The sequence below is a fragment of the Solanum dulcamara genome, chromosome 3 (assembly GCF_947179165.1).
Source record: "Solanum dulcamara chromosome 3, daSolDulc1.2, whole genome shotgun sequence".
NCBI lineage: Eukaryota > Viridiplantae > Streptophyta > Magnoliopsida > Solanales > Solanaceae > Solanum > Solanum dulcamara.
Genome location: NC_077239.1, coordinates 82,279,388 through 82,295,595, shown reverse-complemented (window position 1 = coordinate 82,295,595; position 16,208 = coordinate 82,279,388). Strand labels below are relative to the sequence as shown.

Genomic DNA, 16,208 nt, shown 5'->3' with positions numbered 1-16,208 from the left:
TGTATAGAAAAAGATGTGACGACACTCCCAATATTGAACAAGATTGGTGTAATATATGATAGACAAACCAATAAAAAATATAGTTTAAGTTTTATGCATTGATGTGCAGTTAAAAAATAATTAGAATAAATTGAAGAGAATAATATGTAGGTTAGAGTAGTGGTTAGGTTGTTAAACAGTTGCAAGTAGTGGTGCCTAATTTTGTCAGATTAGTTGTCCATTTTTTCTAAGAAAAACAAACAGAGCCCACAAACCAACTCAACATAACCACCTTTCCCATGTGGTCCAAGTGCAACTATTACGCTTGTGAAGGATAGATATTGTGGTGTGGCAGACCTATTTTTGTCCAAAAGAAAGTTAATTAACACTACTTCATTGAATAATTATAATTTATAAAATATTTATTGTCTTATATTTTGAATTCGTTTAGTAATAATTTGGTCCCACCATTGACTAGATGAATTGTGATTTACTGATGCAAGTTCATGCACACAAATGATTGTACAATTTTTTGTCTTGTTCATTTTATATAAAGAGTATTTGACTGAACGCATCATCCTACGATATTTATCCGTAAGAAAATCACGAGGATGGGCTCATTGGGTTAGAGTACTAGGTGCCTGATTTTGTCCTATTACTTGTCCAAATAATTAAGCAGACCCAACAAATTAAACCAACTCTAATCTCGTGAACACAGTCCATTGTGTCTGGCATGAAGAACGATGTCCATTTTTATACTATTATGCCATTGATTAATTAATTGAATCCATCGTTTGGTTTATGGGATAAGAATTAACCATAAAATATGGGACTATGTTATTCCTCGTATGGTTGAGTTATCGATTTCGGGGTAGCAATCAAGGGAGTATGTTTTCCCTGCTTTATCATCTGTGAAGAAATTAAAACTATAGTCCTTAGTGAAAGATTATGATTTACAGGTGACATGAATTAAAGGGAACAACATAGTTTAATTTCTTTCCAACATAACTTAAACCTGACTTTAATTTCTTTCCAACATAACTTAAACCTGACTTGTATAAACTCATAATACAGATAGCTGCATAACATAAGAGAACTAGTTTCCTTCCAACATAACTTACACCTGACTTGTATAAACTCATAATACAGATAGCTGCATAACATAAGAGAACTATAATCCTTTTACGCCTTTCTTTCATTACCTTCTGTTGTGGCTTGTAATAAGCTAGTCATGTTTATGTGTTTGTTATTCAATCACTCTCCACAAGCACCATTGCTTTTTGCCTCCTTCAACAGTTTCACCACTTCGAGCATTGATGGTCGCTTCCATGGCTCATCGCTGGTGCATAACCTTGCAATGCCAAGAACGCGCAGCATTTGATCCTTCAATAATCCTGAACCAGAAACAAATGGATCCAACGTTTCAATCTCCCTGCCATTTGCAAGCATCCATCTCACCCAGCCAACAAGATTGCCTCCTTCAACATCAGCCTGTCCTGTTGGTGCCCTGCCTGTTACCAGTTCCAACATCACCACTCCAAAGCTGTAGATGTCACCCTTGGTTGTGGCCATCATGGTTTGTCCATACTCAGGTGGTATGTACCCGAATGTACCAGCAAGGATTGTGCTAACATGGCTTTCACAAGCACTAATTATTCGAGCCAGGCCAAAGTCAGAGACTCGTGGTTCGAAGTTCCTGTCTAGGAGTATATTGCTTGACTTGATGTCTCTGTGGATGATGTGTGGAACAAAACCATGGTGTAGAAAGGAAAGTCCGACAGCTGACCCAAGACAAATCTTGAAACGAGTTGGCCAGTCCAGTGCTTCTACTGCATCTGCTTGGTTTCTCAACCAGAAATCAAGGCTTCCATTCTCCATGTATTCATATATCAAGAACCTCTCATCTGCAAAGACACAATAACCAAGCAATGGCACCAGATTTTCATGCTTTACTTTCCCAATTGTTTCCATTTCAGCAAAGAACTCGCGATCACCATGAATGTGGCCTCCATTCAGCCTCTTGACAGCAATGGTCTGGCCTTCAGGCAGTTTGGCTTTGTAGACAGTACCAAAGCCACCATCACCAATGATGTAACTCTTGCTGAAGTTCTCTGTGGCTGAGAGAATAGCTGTGGGGTTGATCCGTAACAAAGACTGTTCAAAGGTTGCAATGTTGATGCTCAGATGCTCCTTTGGCTTCTTAATCAAAAGCTCATCAGTAGATGCGGGGTCAGTTTTCTTTCCTTGTTTACCTTTACCTTTGCCAACAAGTACAGCTTCTTGTCTCAGCATTCTCCATCTGAGAACTGCAATTAGCACCACAAGAGAAAGGATTGATGCACCAAAGGCAATGCCCAAGACAGATGTATGGCTTAGAACTGGTGCAGATGCATAGTTTTCCCTGGGAGGTAAAACAGGTTCACTTGGTATGCATTTCCTAGCCTTAGTGCACACATCAGGGGCTAGGCCAATGAATTTGTTGCCAGAGAAATTGGAAAATATAAGGCCTTCTATGTCACAAATACTACAAGGAAAGGACTTTTGAAAACTGTTGCTGGATAAGTCAAGATATGTCAGGGAAGCAAGAGCTGAAAGTGATGATGGCAAGTTGTCTGTAATTGAGTTGTTATGCAGATCTAGTGTGGACAAGGATGTCAGATTAGAGAGAGAATCATCAAGAGCACCAGAGAGTTGGTTGTTGCTAGCATTTAGGACCACCAAAGAGCTGGAGGTTCCAACATTAAAAGACAGCGTTCCTGAGAAAGAATTCATGCTGATGTCCAGGTAAGTCAAACTTTTGACGCTAAATGCAGAAGGTGGCAATGAGCCACTCAACCAGTTATTTGAAAGGTCTAGCCTGACTAAACTTGGCATTATAGAGTCGAGATTATCAGGAATAGATCCAGTTATCTGGTTATGAGAAAGTATGAGACCTTGCAGGCTTGTCATTGAGAACAACTGAGGAAACACTGGACCTGTCAAGGAATTGAAAGATACATCAAGCGTTGTTAAATTACCGAGCTGAGAAATTTCAGGAGGAATGCTTCCCGTGAGCTTATTTCCCTGTAAAAGTAGTTCTGTCACAACTATGCAATCCTTAATTGAGTGTGGGATGGACCCCGCTAGTTCATTGTTGGACAAATCAAGCATCCCATAATGCTGGGTGAACTCAGAGTCTGGTAAAGGCATATTCTGGAACCCAGAACAAATTTCCTCAGGTATAGAACCAGAAAACTGATTATTAGACAGAACCAAATTGTCTAGCAATTTCAGCTTAGATATTGATTTCAGAATTTCACCTGAAAGACTGTTTGCACCAAGATCAAGAGATACCAACTTTGTACATTCAAAAAGCTCCAATGGAATACCTCCAGTTAACTTGTTACCATGAAGAGAGAGATTGGTCAGGTTCTTCAAGTTACCAATGGTACGCGGTATGCTTCCTTCAAACTGATTATTATCAAGTTGCAATCTCTGAAGGGTTGAAAGTTTTGCAATTGTCGCTGGAATTGGACCTTCAAGCATATTATTGCCGAGTGAGATCCCCATTAATGTTTTTGACTCCCATAGTTGATCTGGTACCTTCCCGGAGAATTGGTTTTTCGATAGCTCAAGAGTAATGAGCTGAAGCCTCCCTAGATAAGAAGGCAGTTTACCTGAGAGGTTGTTTCCAGACAACACCAAGTCTGTGAGACTTGAACAATTCCTGAAAGTACTTTGGATGTCACCAGTGAAGTTGTTATCCGACAACAGCAGAATGCTCAATGATTTGGCACCACATATCCCTGAAGACAAATCACCAGATAGACTGTTGGCACTGACATCAAGAACAGATAGCAAAGGGAGATGCAGTGGTGGGAGAGGTCCACTAAGGAAATTCTTTGACACCATTATTGACTCTACTTGCGTCCAGTTGGAAATCCACATAGGCAGGGGGCCTGATAAGTAGTTTGAATCAAGCACAAGTGATTGAAGTGAATCCAACCCAGAAAGTTCGTCAGGTAATGCGCCTGAAAATGAGTTAAAGGACAAATTTATTGTTCTGAGCCTTTTGCAGTTCCCTAGCTCTGAAGGGATTGTTCCAGACAACCCGGCATTTGAAGCAATAAGGTAAACCAGATTTTTTAGCTCTCCGATGCTTGAGGGAAGCTCTCCATCAAATTCATTCTGTGCTAAATTCAAGTAACTCAAATTACTCAATTCAGAGATCTCTTCAGGAATACTTCCAGTGAATTTGCAGTTTTGGAGATCAAGTGCCTTCAGCTGCTTCAGATGGCCAATTGTTGCAGGTATAGGTCCTATCAACATGTTGGATGAGAGAGCAAGAATTCTAAGCATCCCTAGTTTTCCAATTTCTGGAAATATCAATCCAGTCAAGTTGTTTTGACTGGCATCGACATATAGAAGCTCCGCCAAATTACCTAGGCTGGAAGGTAGACTACCAGAGAAGAAATTTGAGCTGAAATCAAGAGACTGCAACTTCTCCATGTTTCCAATCTCACCAGGAAGATTGCCAGCAAAAGAGTTCGCATGAACTGATAGTTCCCTGAGCTCCTTTAGCTCACAAATTGTTGATGGTAAACTGCCTGAGAAACCATTATCGTCGAGTACAAGATGTCTCAGGTTTCTCAGGTTAGATATAGTTGGAGGCAGCTCGCCAGTTAACCTGTTGTCAGTCAAGTCTAGTATCTCCATATTCTCCAGACTCCAAATATCTGTAGGTATAGTACCAGTGAGGGCACAGTGGCTGAGGTTCAGGTGCTTGAGGGATTTAAATTTTCCAATGTTTGCAGGAAATGGTACATTTAGCGGTGATGCTGTGCATGGAAAGTCAATCTGGATAACACGTTCACCTTCACACTTTATGCCGGTCCAATTGCATGGAGTACTCTTTGTATCAAACCAACTGGGAATAACATCCCTTTTCTGGACAAGAGAATTTCGTAAAGCCTTTAGTAACTCCATGTCATTGACCAAATAGCCAGTTGTAACTACTGGTTGTGGTGTAAAGCAGAGAAGAATGATCATTAGTACACAAGCCTTCCATGTTGAAGCTTTGTTTGTCATTATGCTGGTTCACTTTAGTTTCAAACAATGACCTGCAAGGTTATTCCATGAATAAGATGAAACAAAGCTATAAAGTGAAATCAAATATGCATCATACCAAGATGAACAAAAAAGCTACACACAAACATACACCTTAATTCGTTTGTTTAGTAAAGACATGGATAGGGAGAAAATAGCTTCTTCGATCAACAACAATCAGCAAAGAAGAAAAATACATTCTTCAATCTATTTTTAACATGGATTAATGATCAGAAGACAAAAGTCATTGGTACAAATGGCAAGCATAAAATTAAACTTATATACCTTTGGCAGTTGAAACATGAAATGCAGTGGGCACCTTCAAGTTAAATGTACCAACTCAATCACCCAAGAAACCTGCTAAACTCAAAGACACCCGAACAGAACTCTCCTATAATAAAGCAAAAAAAAAAACTGAATAAATTTCAAATCTGTTTTTGTCATAATAGAACAAATTATTAGATATTCTCTTAGATTATGAAATGGTGTCAAGAATTGATTGACGTGAAGTAAATATTCAAGATCAGTAAGTGTACTCACAGTGCCTGGGAAGTTCAAAAAAACAGGCTTAAAAACATCATTATATTGTGTTAACCATAATATTTATCCATCACAAACATGGTAATGTTTGATCTTCTGTAATATATTTCCCTCTTAAACCTTCATCTAAAGCTGGTAATAAGGTTATAATTAATAATTTGTACAAAGTACAAACAACTACCTATACTGTAAAAAATTGTCATTTTTCAGCATAACTAAAGCTAAGTGGGCGTTTGGCCATAATTTCTTTAAAAACTTTTTTCCGAAGATAAGCTAAAATGGTATTTTTTTTCACTCCAAATTACTCACAATTAAAAAAAAATCCTATTTTTATTTACAACCAAACACAACTTCAATTTTCAAATATTATTTCTCACTTTGAAAAAAAAACTACATTTTTCAAATACTCACAATTTTCATGGTCAAACGCCACAAAAATGCCAAAATAAGGCTATCAGTTATTTCTCTTAAATTAAAATCAGCAAGTCACAAAAAGACAACAGTGAAAATAGGAATATCTGCTTGGCAAAACTGTGGAGCAAAAAAAGACCCTCCAGAAAATTAAAGCTGATAACTTTATAGTATTAGACAACTAGGCATTGGGCTCAAGAAAGATCTGAAGAACATTTGATATGCACGTTATATTCCCAATTAAAAAAAGCATAAATCTTTTAACATTTCTCACACGTATAAATTTAGCTAAAAATAGCAAAGAAACTGGAGAACAAGCAAATGTGTTCCATACAAAAAGAGAGAAAAAAAGGAAAACATTTATAAATCTACACGTTATGTGTGACTAAAATGATTAAAAATGAGACTCCCATAACACTTCTTTATGCCTTTTTTTTTTCCAAATTCAAGTAAAGTACTTAATAGAAATCTGCCAAGAACATCACTTTCTTCACACACAAACACTGAGCTAAAACAACATATATAACCTTAAAAAGAATTACTCTCAACCTAGCTACAAGCTAAAAAAAAGGAAAGAAACCACATAAATGGAAAAGGAGAAAAAAGAAAGTACAACAGAAAGAGACTCACTTAACAAAAAATGAACTAAGAACCAATAAAAGATGGCAATGCAAATCAGAAAGTTTAAGAAAAGCAGCAGCATAAAATCAAAAAGGAAAGAAAAAAGGATACAACCCCATCAACAAAAATGAGCTAAAAATATAGGGAAGGTAGTAAAAATGGAGTACTTAGAAATAAAAAACCCTCAAAAAGCTACCTTTCAGAAGAAGAAGATGCTGTTAATGGGGATTTTAGAGTTATATTAGAAAGGGTTTCAATGGGAGTTTTTGAAAACTCACAAACTCATCATTCACTCATGAAAAGCATAACAAAACACTGAAACTGATCAGATACAACAGAATCCAGTTACACAAATAGGCATCAGGAGAAAATCAGTCCAAAAGAATTATAAGCACAAAACTGAGCTAAATCATTGGGAAGAAAAACAAAACATGGAGTTCTTGGAAACAAAAAAAGAACTTCAAAAAGAGCTACCTTTTCAGAAGCAGCAGATGTTCCGTACACCTAATGGGGTCTCTTTTTGAAAACCGAATACTCAAAAAAAAGCACAAAAACTATGAAACTGACAACATGAAATCTGTAATCTGAAAATAGGGGTTCAGAAAATTTGATTCTTTTGTGATATTCTACTACTCATCAATGGTGTGACATTCTGTTCCATACACTTTGTGGGTGTTCTTGAAAACTCACATACTCATCATTTATACTCAAGAAAAGCACACAAAAAAAGAACCAACATTTTGAAACTGATCAGATACAATGTGGGCATGTAGGTAATGAAAGAATCAGCAGAAAAACACAAACCCAAAATTTTATAACCACAAAAACGAACTAAAACATTGAGTTGTTGAAAATCAAAAAACAAAAAAAGACTACCTTTTCAGAAGAAGTAGAGGAGGAAGCTGGTGTTTTTGATGATGGGGTTTTCAGAGTTTCCGTACAATTTATAGGGGGAGCTAGGAGCTGTTTCTGAAAACACCAAGACTGAAGAAAAAAGCAGAAAACAGAAACTCTGAAAGTGAAAATGAAATCTGTAGTATCAGAAAATTTGATTCCTTTTTTTAGTACTAGTACTACTACTACTACTACTCATGAATGGTGTGTGTGAAGATGCCAGCCGGGGCTGGTGCAAAAGGCGTGAGTCTGAGCATATATGCATCCAAAATAGGGACTCTGAGAAGGACGGTTACGTTCTTTGCTCCATTACCTGACATCACCCTTTTGGCTCTTCTTTTTCACACAATACTTTCTGTTTGCGCTATGCATTTGACTCATTATTATCATGTGTTTAGTTGGTATAATGTACAAAATTAATAATGAATAAAGTGTATTAGTAATATTTGTATTAACTATATTTGAAATTAAATTTTTATATAATGCTGTAAAAATAAAATATTTTACTTTGAAAAATGAAAAATGTCTCGTACTATTACTCCAATCCAAATCGAAGAAACTTATTCAATGAATATGGATTTCAGTCTAATGCATATGTTGAAATCTATTATTAATATATAGAAATTTATGATATTAATAATACACACCTCAATATACGATAAAATATATATATATATATATATACTAAATAAATGTATCAAACAAGATACTAATAACAGCCAAACTACGTATGTATGTCTACCCAACTACTCCTTACTCTAAAATAAAATAAAGAAGTGAATAGTTGTTTGGGTCAAATAATTAATGAGTGTCATTGAATAAAGATGGTTTGTCCATGCCAAATATTATGGAAAGTAAGAAGTGTTTTTATTTTTAGGGTTAATAACTCCTTAATTTCAATATTTTGTAATTATTACTTATCATTCGATGATCAAATAAGAGTTCAATTATGATAATCTGACATAGACTATGACATCATTAAAACTGTAACGGATTCAGATCATTAAACAAAAAGATTAGTGGAGTATAATGCAATCAGATTTACAAAATAACATGATTATAAAAAAGTTGTGATTAAGTTTTATTTTATTGGAGGAAAAAGTTCTATAGAAAATCAATTGGTTATGTTCCTCTCAAGTTGATTAATCGTTCCCATATATTGAAGGACATTAGTGTATATGTAGGAGTATTATATAGTGGGGTTGCCTGAATTTAAAAGGATCAAAATTGATCGAATTAATAAATAGATAGATTAGTTTACTTAAGATGAAATGGGCTAAATGATGGATCATAGCTTGATCCGCCCGACCCTTTCCAAGTTTAATTTAGTTTCTTTCTTTATTTTCTTATAATTTGCTTAATTAATTACTAATATATTTTTTATATTGTGACTATATAGACAACATATCAAACAAAAAGAATCTTTGTAAAAATATTTTGACGAGAGATGATACATTGATATTAATCATAAATTGTATGTAAACAAAATATTTTTTTCCACTTGGTGTTTGGTATCCACATTAGAGCCCGACTTTTTCGGATTTTCGCCCACCAAGTATGGCCATTCGGGGAAAAGCGCACCGTATCAAGGATTTTTCCCTACAGATTTCATTTCCTCTGGTTATTTGAAAAGAATCTAAGAGCAATATAAAACAGAACCCTGTAAAAAACAGCCCATCCCAACATTATATATACTTTTTCCCACTTCTTGCCTGAATCTTGTGAAATATTAAGTGATTTCAAGATTCCAAAACCAGTAACATCTCTTCCAAGAGGGTCTTTTCCAAATGATTCATTTGTTTGATACTGATTCATCAAAAGTCCTTCATATGGATAAGTCATTGTTGAAACATAATTCATCCATTTCCAGTAACTTGGCATGTCATTGCTGTTCAAGAAATAGCCACAGAACAAGAAAAATAGCGCGGTGAAAGCAATGACAGCTGCATATCCTAGTATGTAGTTTGGTACCACTGAGCTCACGAATATAACGAATGAATTCGTGGAGAGTAGTGACATGAACAGAATTACCAAAAAATATATGAATGGCCCTCGAAGCGATAGTGCAAACCAAACAATCACTGCATAAACTGCAGCCTGAAGAGCTAGGAATGGAAGGTAAGTAACTAGACCTGCAACATTATGTACACAAGACTTATTAGAACGACGTTTAGTAGTAGATTTATTCCAAAAGATATGTACTTTTTAAGTACTAACATGGAGTAATAAGTTCAAAGAAAGTAATTAGACTTTCAACATTATGTACACAAGACTTATTAGGACGACGTTTACTAGTAGATTTATTCAAAAAGACTTGCTAACATGGACTAATAAGTTCAAAAAAAGTAATCAGACCTGCAATTGTGTAAGAAGAGGCCCTATACTTATTGTGAGAGGTCTCGCGGATGAAGACAAATCGTTCTTGAATGAAAGCAGGAACAGCATCATTGGATGAAAAGAACAAGAGGGTGCAAGTGAAGATGAAGAAACTGAGGCGATTTGTGATCCCTTGAAGGTTGTCTTTGGGATGCAGAAACATAGTGGCCATCATAATTCCCATGGCTGTTAGTACTACAAGCCTAGAGAGGAAAAGTTCAGGGGTACGCATGATGTTTATAAAGTTTCGTCTCATCAATATCCATGTCTCTGAGAAGAAAGAATTCGCAAACTTTGGCCCGAGATCATGGAAAGAATGATTGATGTCATGAGCAAAATCATTGGGTGTCAAATAGTCATTTTCATTAACAGTGTAGTCACTACTATGCGGAGTTGGAGTACTTTGAACGATTTCTGTAGAGTAGGCATAGCATCCTGGAGAAGAACTGCACAAACATCCCAAATATTGTTAGTCAAATTTAACTTATATATACTGACAGTATAAATTGTTTTACAATATCATAAAATTTCAACATGTTGTAGTAAGCTATCTGTCTTATTTTCCCAGTTATCTTTTAGATTGTCCTGTGTATAAAAGTTGAATTCTAATTTCTAGTAGAAGTGAAGTGAACGTTTTTACCCCATAACAGTTGGACTTCTATGATCATTGCGCCTAGCTGGTGAAAAGCCTACAGATTGTAGGACACCACTGCGGCTGGCACTCCAGGACTTAGATGTATTCCAGGGACTCCTAACACTGTGATCAAATCCTCTGTCATCTTGTGCATGGGTTTGCAAACGAAGACGTTTGCTTGACTTGTCACGACCCTGTGCCTCCACGACCTGATGTTTAGCACGGTGTGATGGACGGGCAGGTGATGGAAGCACAGTGGAAGCTGACATCTCGTGTGCTGCTGCACCTATTGGTGGAGGTTTCATACCAGTAAGTGCAAATGCAGCTACTGCTTCTACTCCAAGCTCAGATTGATCATATTCCTGAATTACATCAATCAGGTGTTCTATTGAGCTTTCATTCTTTGGCACTTTTCGTCCCATCCTAACAAGATGATGAGACACATCATTTGGTGCTCCTTGGTACATGAGTTGTCCGCGAGCCAAGATGATTAGATGATCAAGAAGCAATTGAATACGGTGTGAAGGCTGATGAATTGTTAGAATCACAGTGCTTCCATCTCGGGCTATATCGTGCACCTTCTCAATGACACTATGAGCACTAGTTGAATCAAGACCTGAAGTAGGCTCATCCAAGAACAGCAATGAAGGTCCATGTATAATGTCTACTCCAATTGACACCCTACGACGTTCACCTCCAGATACTCCTCGAGTCCCTTCATCACCTATGTAAGTGTTCCTAGTCGACTGCATTCAAATAAACATTCATAACTATACAACGGTTTAGACGTAAGAAATTCCATAGTCCTCAAGAATGATGTTCAAATTAAATATATCTAATAACATAGTTTAAGAGTTTACTATTTGGCTCTCAAGAAACACGACGAATACACTTTCAAACATTTCTATAACAATCATTCTCTATAACAACATTTCACTACAACAATCAAGCTTTCTTTGAAATCAATTTTTCATATTATGTTATATTATATGTTCTGCATAACAACATTTTGCTATAGCAGCAGACAAATGACATATAAAAAGGTTTGACTGTATAACGTCAGGGAATGAGTTGTAGTCGACTTACAGACAATCCAAGTTGCTCAATCAGCCTCTCAACACGCTCCTGTTTTTCGGTCCTAGAGAGTGATCCTAATCTAAAATCAGCAGCAAACATGAATGTCTCATAGACAGTAAGCATTGGAAAAAGTCTATCATCTTGCATTATATAAGCTGAACTTCCTTTGATCAAACTTGGGCTCATATCCAGCCCACCCATAGACACTTTACCCCTAAGGCTTCCACTTGCAATTCTTCCAGCCAATCCATCTAAAAGTGTAGACTTTCCAGCACCACTTGGGCCCATAACTGCCGTAATGCAACCTTTAGGTGCATAGCCTGTTATCTGGTGCAACAAGTCCACTTCTTGACTTAACCATTTTCCATTTTCATCTTTGATCCTTTTTGTCACTGTGTATGTTAGGCTCGAGAACTCGAGCCCCCCTGTGTAATTTACCGGCTTCCCTATGTCCACAACATGCCCCATAGTCAAGTAATTTACGTTGTCAGTGCACAAAACTTAAGCTCACCTGTGTGATTTATCGACTTATTGGGGACTTATTGTATGTCTCCCAAGAAAATTGGATGATCTGCAGGGGAATTATAAGTTTAAGGCTAAGAAAATGACTTGCCAAAATTGATGGCCTAGTGAAAGGGGGGAATTCCAAAGTTAAGATAATTATATTAATTAGCATTGAGTAATCCGTTTTGAATTTGTTTTGATCAATAGGGAGAAAATATTTTCTTGTTTGCTTCATCCTTTATTTTCAACTTCTTCTTGTCTTATCTTTGAGATCCTTTGCTAATATCATCCTTAATATTATTACCATTTTAACTTTTATATGTTTTGTTGGTTGTGAAGTTTTTTCCCCTTCCAAACTGGTCTACTTTGGTTTTCTCACTAGTTAATTGAATATCTTTTAACAACGATTTCACTAGTTAATTATATGCAGACTTACCCTGCATTAATTGATCTGCCAAAGGTTGTTTCCATGGCTCGAACTTATGACTGGATGTCACATGGCAACGACTTTACTAATTACATTAAAGCTCTCCGGCATAGTATATACTATATAGCATGTATTTGTTTCCAAATTAATAGTTTATTGTTTATACATTTTCTTCTTATTTCATATTTGTAGATAAAATTTATCAAATTTTGTCATAGAAATTGATGGTCGATAGTTTTTTCCATTTCATTTGGTCCAAATCGTTTTCTCACTTTCTCTTTATCCGTTTCAAAAAAATAATGTCTCTTTCCTTTTTTAATTAACTCTTTAATTTTAATTTTCCACGCGACTGTTTAAGACCACAAAATTAATGAGCATTTTGGTACATTCTGCGTATCTTTAGTTTAAGACTACAAAATTCATAAGTTTTTTTTATTTTTTTAAAACTTTGTGTCAAATCAAAATCAGACAAACAGATTAAAACGGAGAGAGTTATAATTTTCGGATTGAAATATCTTATCTTCATTTTCTTTTTTTCTTTATCCTGGTTTTTGTTTTGGCATATAATAATTCCCTTGAAGCATATCCTTGATTTTGTCAACCAAAGTTGATAATATGCATACCTCATTGGTTGACTTACCTAGTGAGATGAGATCAACTATAACTGAACATGTTTGACTTCTTTTCACGTAAACTTATTTTTTCAGCTTATGTAATTAGTAAAAAATAACACGTAAAATTTAAAACTTTACGACAATAACTATTATTATATTGTAAAAAAAGTGATCAATGGAGGTTATTTCTATGAAAATAGGGCAGCTCCAAGCTAGTACATATTTAAATTTGAGGACTCAATTATTATTGAAGAAATAAAAAATTGGATCTACATTGGCTCAATCTCACCCGAATTAACTCCCTGAAGGTTATTTAAGACACTTTAGTACAAATCAGAAAGACTGAAGTTGTTGAATATTGCTCAGTTTTTTATGTCACTCTATCTAAAGTATACTAATTTTTTAAAAAAACTATTTAAAATTCAAGCTCATAATTTTAATTTTTACACCCTTATATATCGGAAAATAATTGTAAGACGACCAAACTTTGTAAATTTTGTTATACTTTAAATGGGGGTATTGAAAACAAATAATATTTGCACATAGTCCAATATTGCTACTCCTTGTAAGTAGTTAACTCTATTGCTTAATCTTTTTCAAGAAAACATTGAAGTTTGTAGAGTAAAAAAAGGTACAAAATCTTTAAAAGTTAATAAACTAAATTACAAATAAAAATATAAGTTTCAAATATAATTTGATTAATTAAAATTTAGCTTTAGACTATTACTTTTTTCATAATTGTGATGTTTGGATCAACATAAACACACTTCCTTCAATTAATTTTACGGGTACTTGTCAATGCTTAACAAATAAAAATAAATCACATTAATATGTTTGTTTTAGCTAAGATTTGAACGTGTGATTCCATGATTCTAAGTCTGCTTTATTGATCACTAGGCCATATCCTTATGTGTCGCTAATTAATTTCATTGAACTGCCCCAGTTGTGATAGTCCCAAATAAGTCATCAGACCAAATAGTTGCTATGTATGAACATATTGTAACCAAATTGATAAGGATTGAACAAGATGGAGATAGTTAAAATTAATTAGCTTGATAACATTTTGAATTATTTATATTTTAAAAATTAAAGGATACAAAATCCTCAACAGCCAACAACATTTGCATATGTGGGCATACAAGAGAAACTATTGAAAACATTTATTGCAATTTTTGGTCCTTTCTCCATAATAATAACCTTTATTACTACTATTTTTTTGCTATAAAAAGAGGTTAATATAGCAAATGCTACTCACAATTCCAACTTTCTCAATACATAGTTTTGTTTTAAACCCAAAAAATGAAGCTTAAGATCACTTATATTCTCCCTTTGCTTTTACTTCTTCTCATATCCTATTATGTAAGTGCTGCTGAAACATCCCAAGATGAAAAAAAGGGTAATAATTTATATTTTTATATACCATCGCGACATTTTACATGTTATATTAGGCTACTTATCATAATTATTTATAAGATATAAATTTCACATATTTTAACAATACTTATATTGTATATATATTCTTTTGTATAACTTAAACTCATAATTAAATTGCAAGTTATGATACTTTTGACTGAATTAATTAGATGGCTAGGTAAAAGTACCTCGTTGGACGTTTAATATGTGATAATTAACAATTCGTAATTAAATCTCACATTCGAGTCTTTTAACTATCGAAATTCAAACATTACCACATAAATTAAAATGAAGAAAGTCATATATTTTCAATAAAGAAGTTATTTTTTTTAAAATCAACTATCTAATTTGCTAATATATATTATTAGTCTTTAATGAATATATAGCTAGCTCTTCCATGAAATATTCTTCACTAGCTCTCTAGATATTTATAAGTCATTTTCTCAAAAATATTTTCCGCCAAATGACTTATAATATCAAACACTCTTTTCATGAATAATTTATTCAGAACACAATAAATTGTCTTTTCATAAATTCAAAGTTCTAACTTCGACTCTGTATATAACTAATTCATATATTTACAGAAGAAAGTGTTGTAGTGGATGGTGATGGAGATGGTTATGGCTACGGCTGGGGAGGACGTGGTGGTGGTTGTGGTGGTTATGGCAACGGCTGGGGAGGACGTGGAGGACGTGGACGTGGCGGTGGTTGGGGACGTGGTTTTCGATATGGATGTTGTGATCATGGTAGATATGGACGTGGATGCTATGAGTGTTGTTACTCAGCTGCCGAAGCAAAAGCCTATCATGAAAATGAAGTCCAACCTTAATTAAAAATTTTAATTCTGAAGACTATATATGTTTTGAAATGAAAAGAAGAAGCATCTACATGTAAGTAGTTAATGTAATAAACTAATTATGAGAGTTTAGTTTATGTGGGAATAATATGGGGGGTTTGGTTTTGTTTTGTTTCACTACTTTTGCCTTTAGGATTAGATCCCTATAATGGCTTTGAGAACTCAACTTTGCATGTGATGTTTTCTCTAATGTTTTGAATAAAGTGATGAATTTCTTTTTGTTTACCTCTTAATTATCTACTACACCCTACATCACGGAACACACTTTTTTGTTAAGTCCGTTTTTTTTAATAAAAAAAAGTGTCCATTTAATTTTCTAGAAAGAATTTTACTTTAAATTAATTTTTTTTTATTTTAAATAAAATAATTTGTAGCCACATTAATGTCTAAGTTTTATTTATACCATAAATTAAACTTTAAAGAATCTTTTTTTTCTTCTTAAACTTTGTGTCAAGTCAAACAATGTCACATAAATTAATTATGACGGATCTAGGGAGTTTATATATTATCTTGATTGAGGTTAATTTATTAACATTCTAATCATCTAATGTGATTTTGTTTTTGTTTCGATCACTTAATAATTGATATTCGTATTAAGATCCGACTTAATCAAGATTCCCGCCAAGAAGAAAGCAAAAGTACGTTTGTACTCAATTTTTATAGTTAGTTTTTGAAATATAGTTTGGACAAATAAATAGTTTTGCATTTGGATTTTTCCTTGAACCACTATTTTGAAAGACATTTGTGATAACCTCTTGCATTCTTTAAGAAGATTCA

At 34.6% G+C, this 16,208-nt stretch overlaps 3 protein-coding genes across 5 annotated transcripts; 1 reads left to right on the top strand and 2 right to left on the bottom strand.

Moving 5' to 3' along the window:
- Nucleotides 1–948: 948 nt before the first annotated feature.
- LOC129883397 (leucine-rich repeat receptor protein kinase MSP1-like) lies at nt 949–7,801 on the bottom strand. Of its 3 annotated transcripts, XR_008765914.1 has the most exons (4): nt 7,513–7,801; nt 5,350–5,455; nt 1,028–5,078; nt 949–994 (listed from the first exon to the last, which is right to left on the bottom strand). XR_008765914.1 is itself a non-coding variant. In XM_055958064.1 (3 exons), exon 3 carries the CDS (start codon nt 5,044–5,046, stop codon nt 1,234–1,236), a length of 3,813 nt encoding a protein of 1,270 aa, XP_055814039.1. In that variant the 5' UTR covers nt 5,047–5,078; nt 5,350–5,455; nt 7,513–7,801; the 3' UTR covers nt 949–1,233. The 3 variants fall into 3 exon arrangements, 1 of the variants encoding a protein (XP_055814039.1); XR_008765915.1 differs by lacking the exon at nt 5,350–5,455; XM_055958064.1 differs by having other exon boundaries at nt 949–5,078.
- A 1,337-nt stretch (nt 7,802–9,138) lies between these two features.
- On the bottom strand, nt 9,139–12,085 carry LOC129883752 (ABC transporter G family member STR2-like). The gene is made up of 4 exons (XM_055958350.1): nt 11,627–12,085; nt 10,547–11,286; nt 9,886–10,352; nt 9,139–9,662 (listed from the first exon to the last, which is right to left on the bottom strand). Exons 1-4 carry the CDS (start codon nt 12,083–12,085, stop codon nt 9,139–9,141), a joined length of 2,190 nt encoding a protein of 729 aa, XP_055814325.1.
- A 2,376-nt stretch (nt 12,086–14,461) lies between these two features.
- On the top strand, nt 14,462–15,404 carry LOC129883751 (uncharacterized). Its single transcript, XM_055958349.1, has 2 exons — nt 14,462–14,558; nt 15,160–15,404. The coding sequence occupies exons 1-2, from the start codon at nt 14,462–14,464 to the stop codon at nt 15,402–15,404; spliced, it is 342 nt and encodes a 113-aa protein (XP_055814324.1).
- The last annotated feature ends 804 nt before the right edge of the window (nt 15,405–16,208 follow it).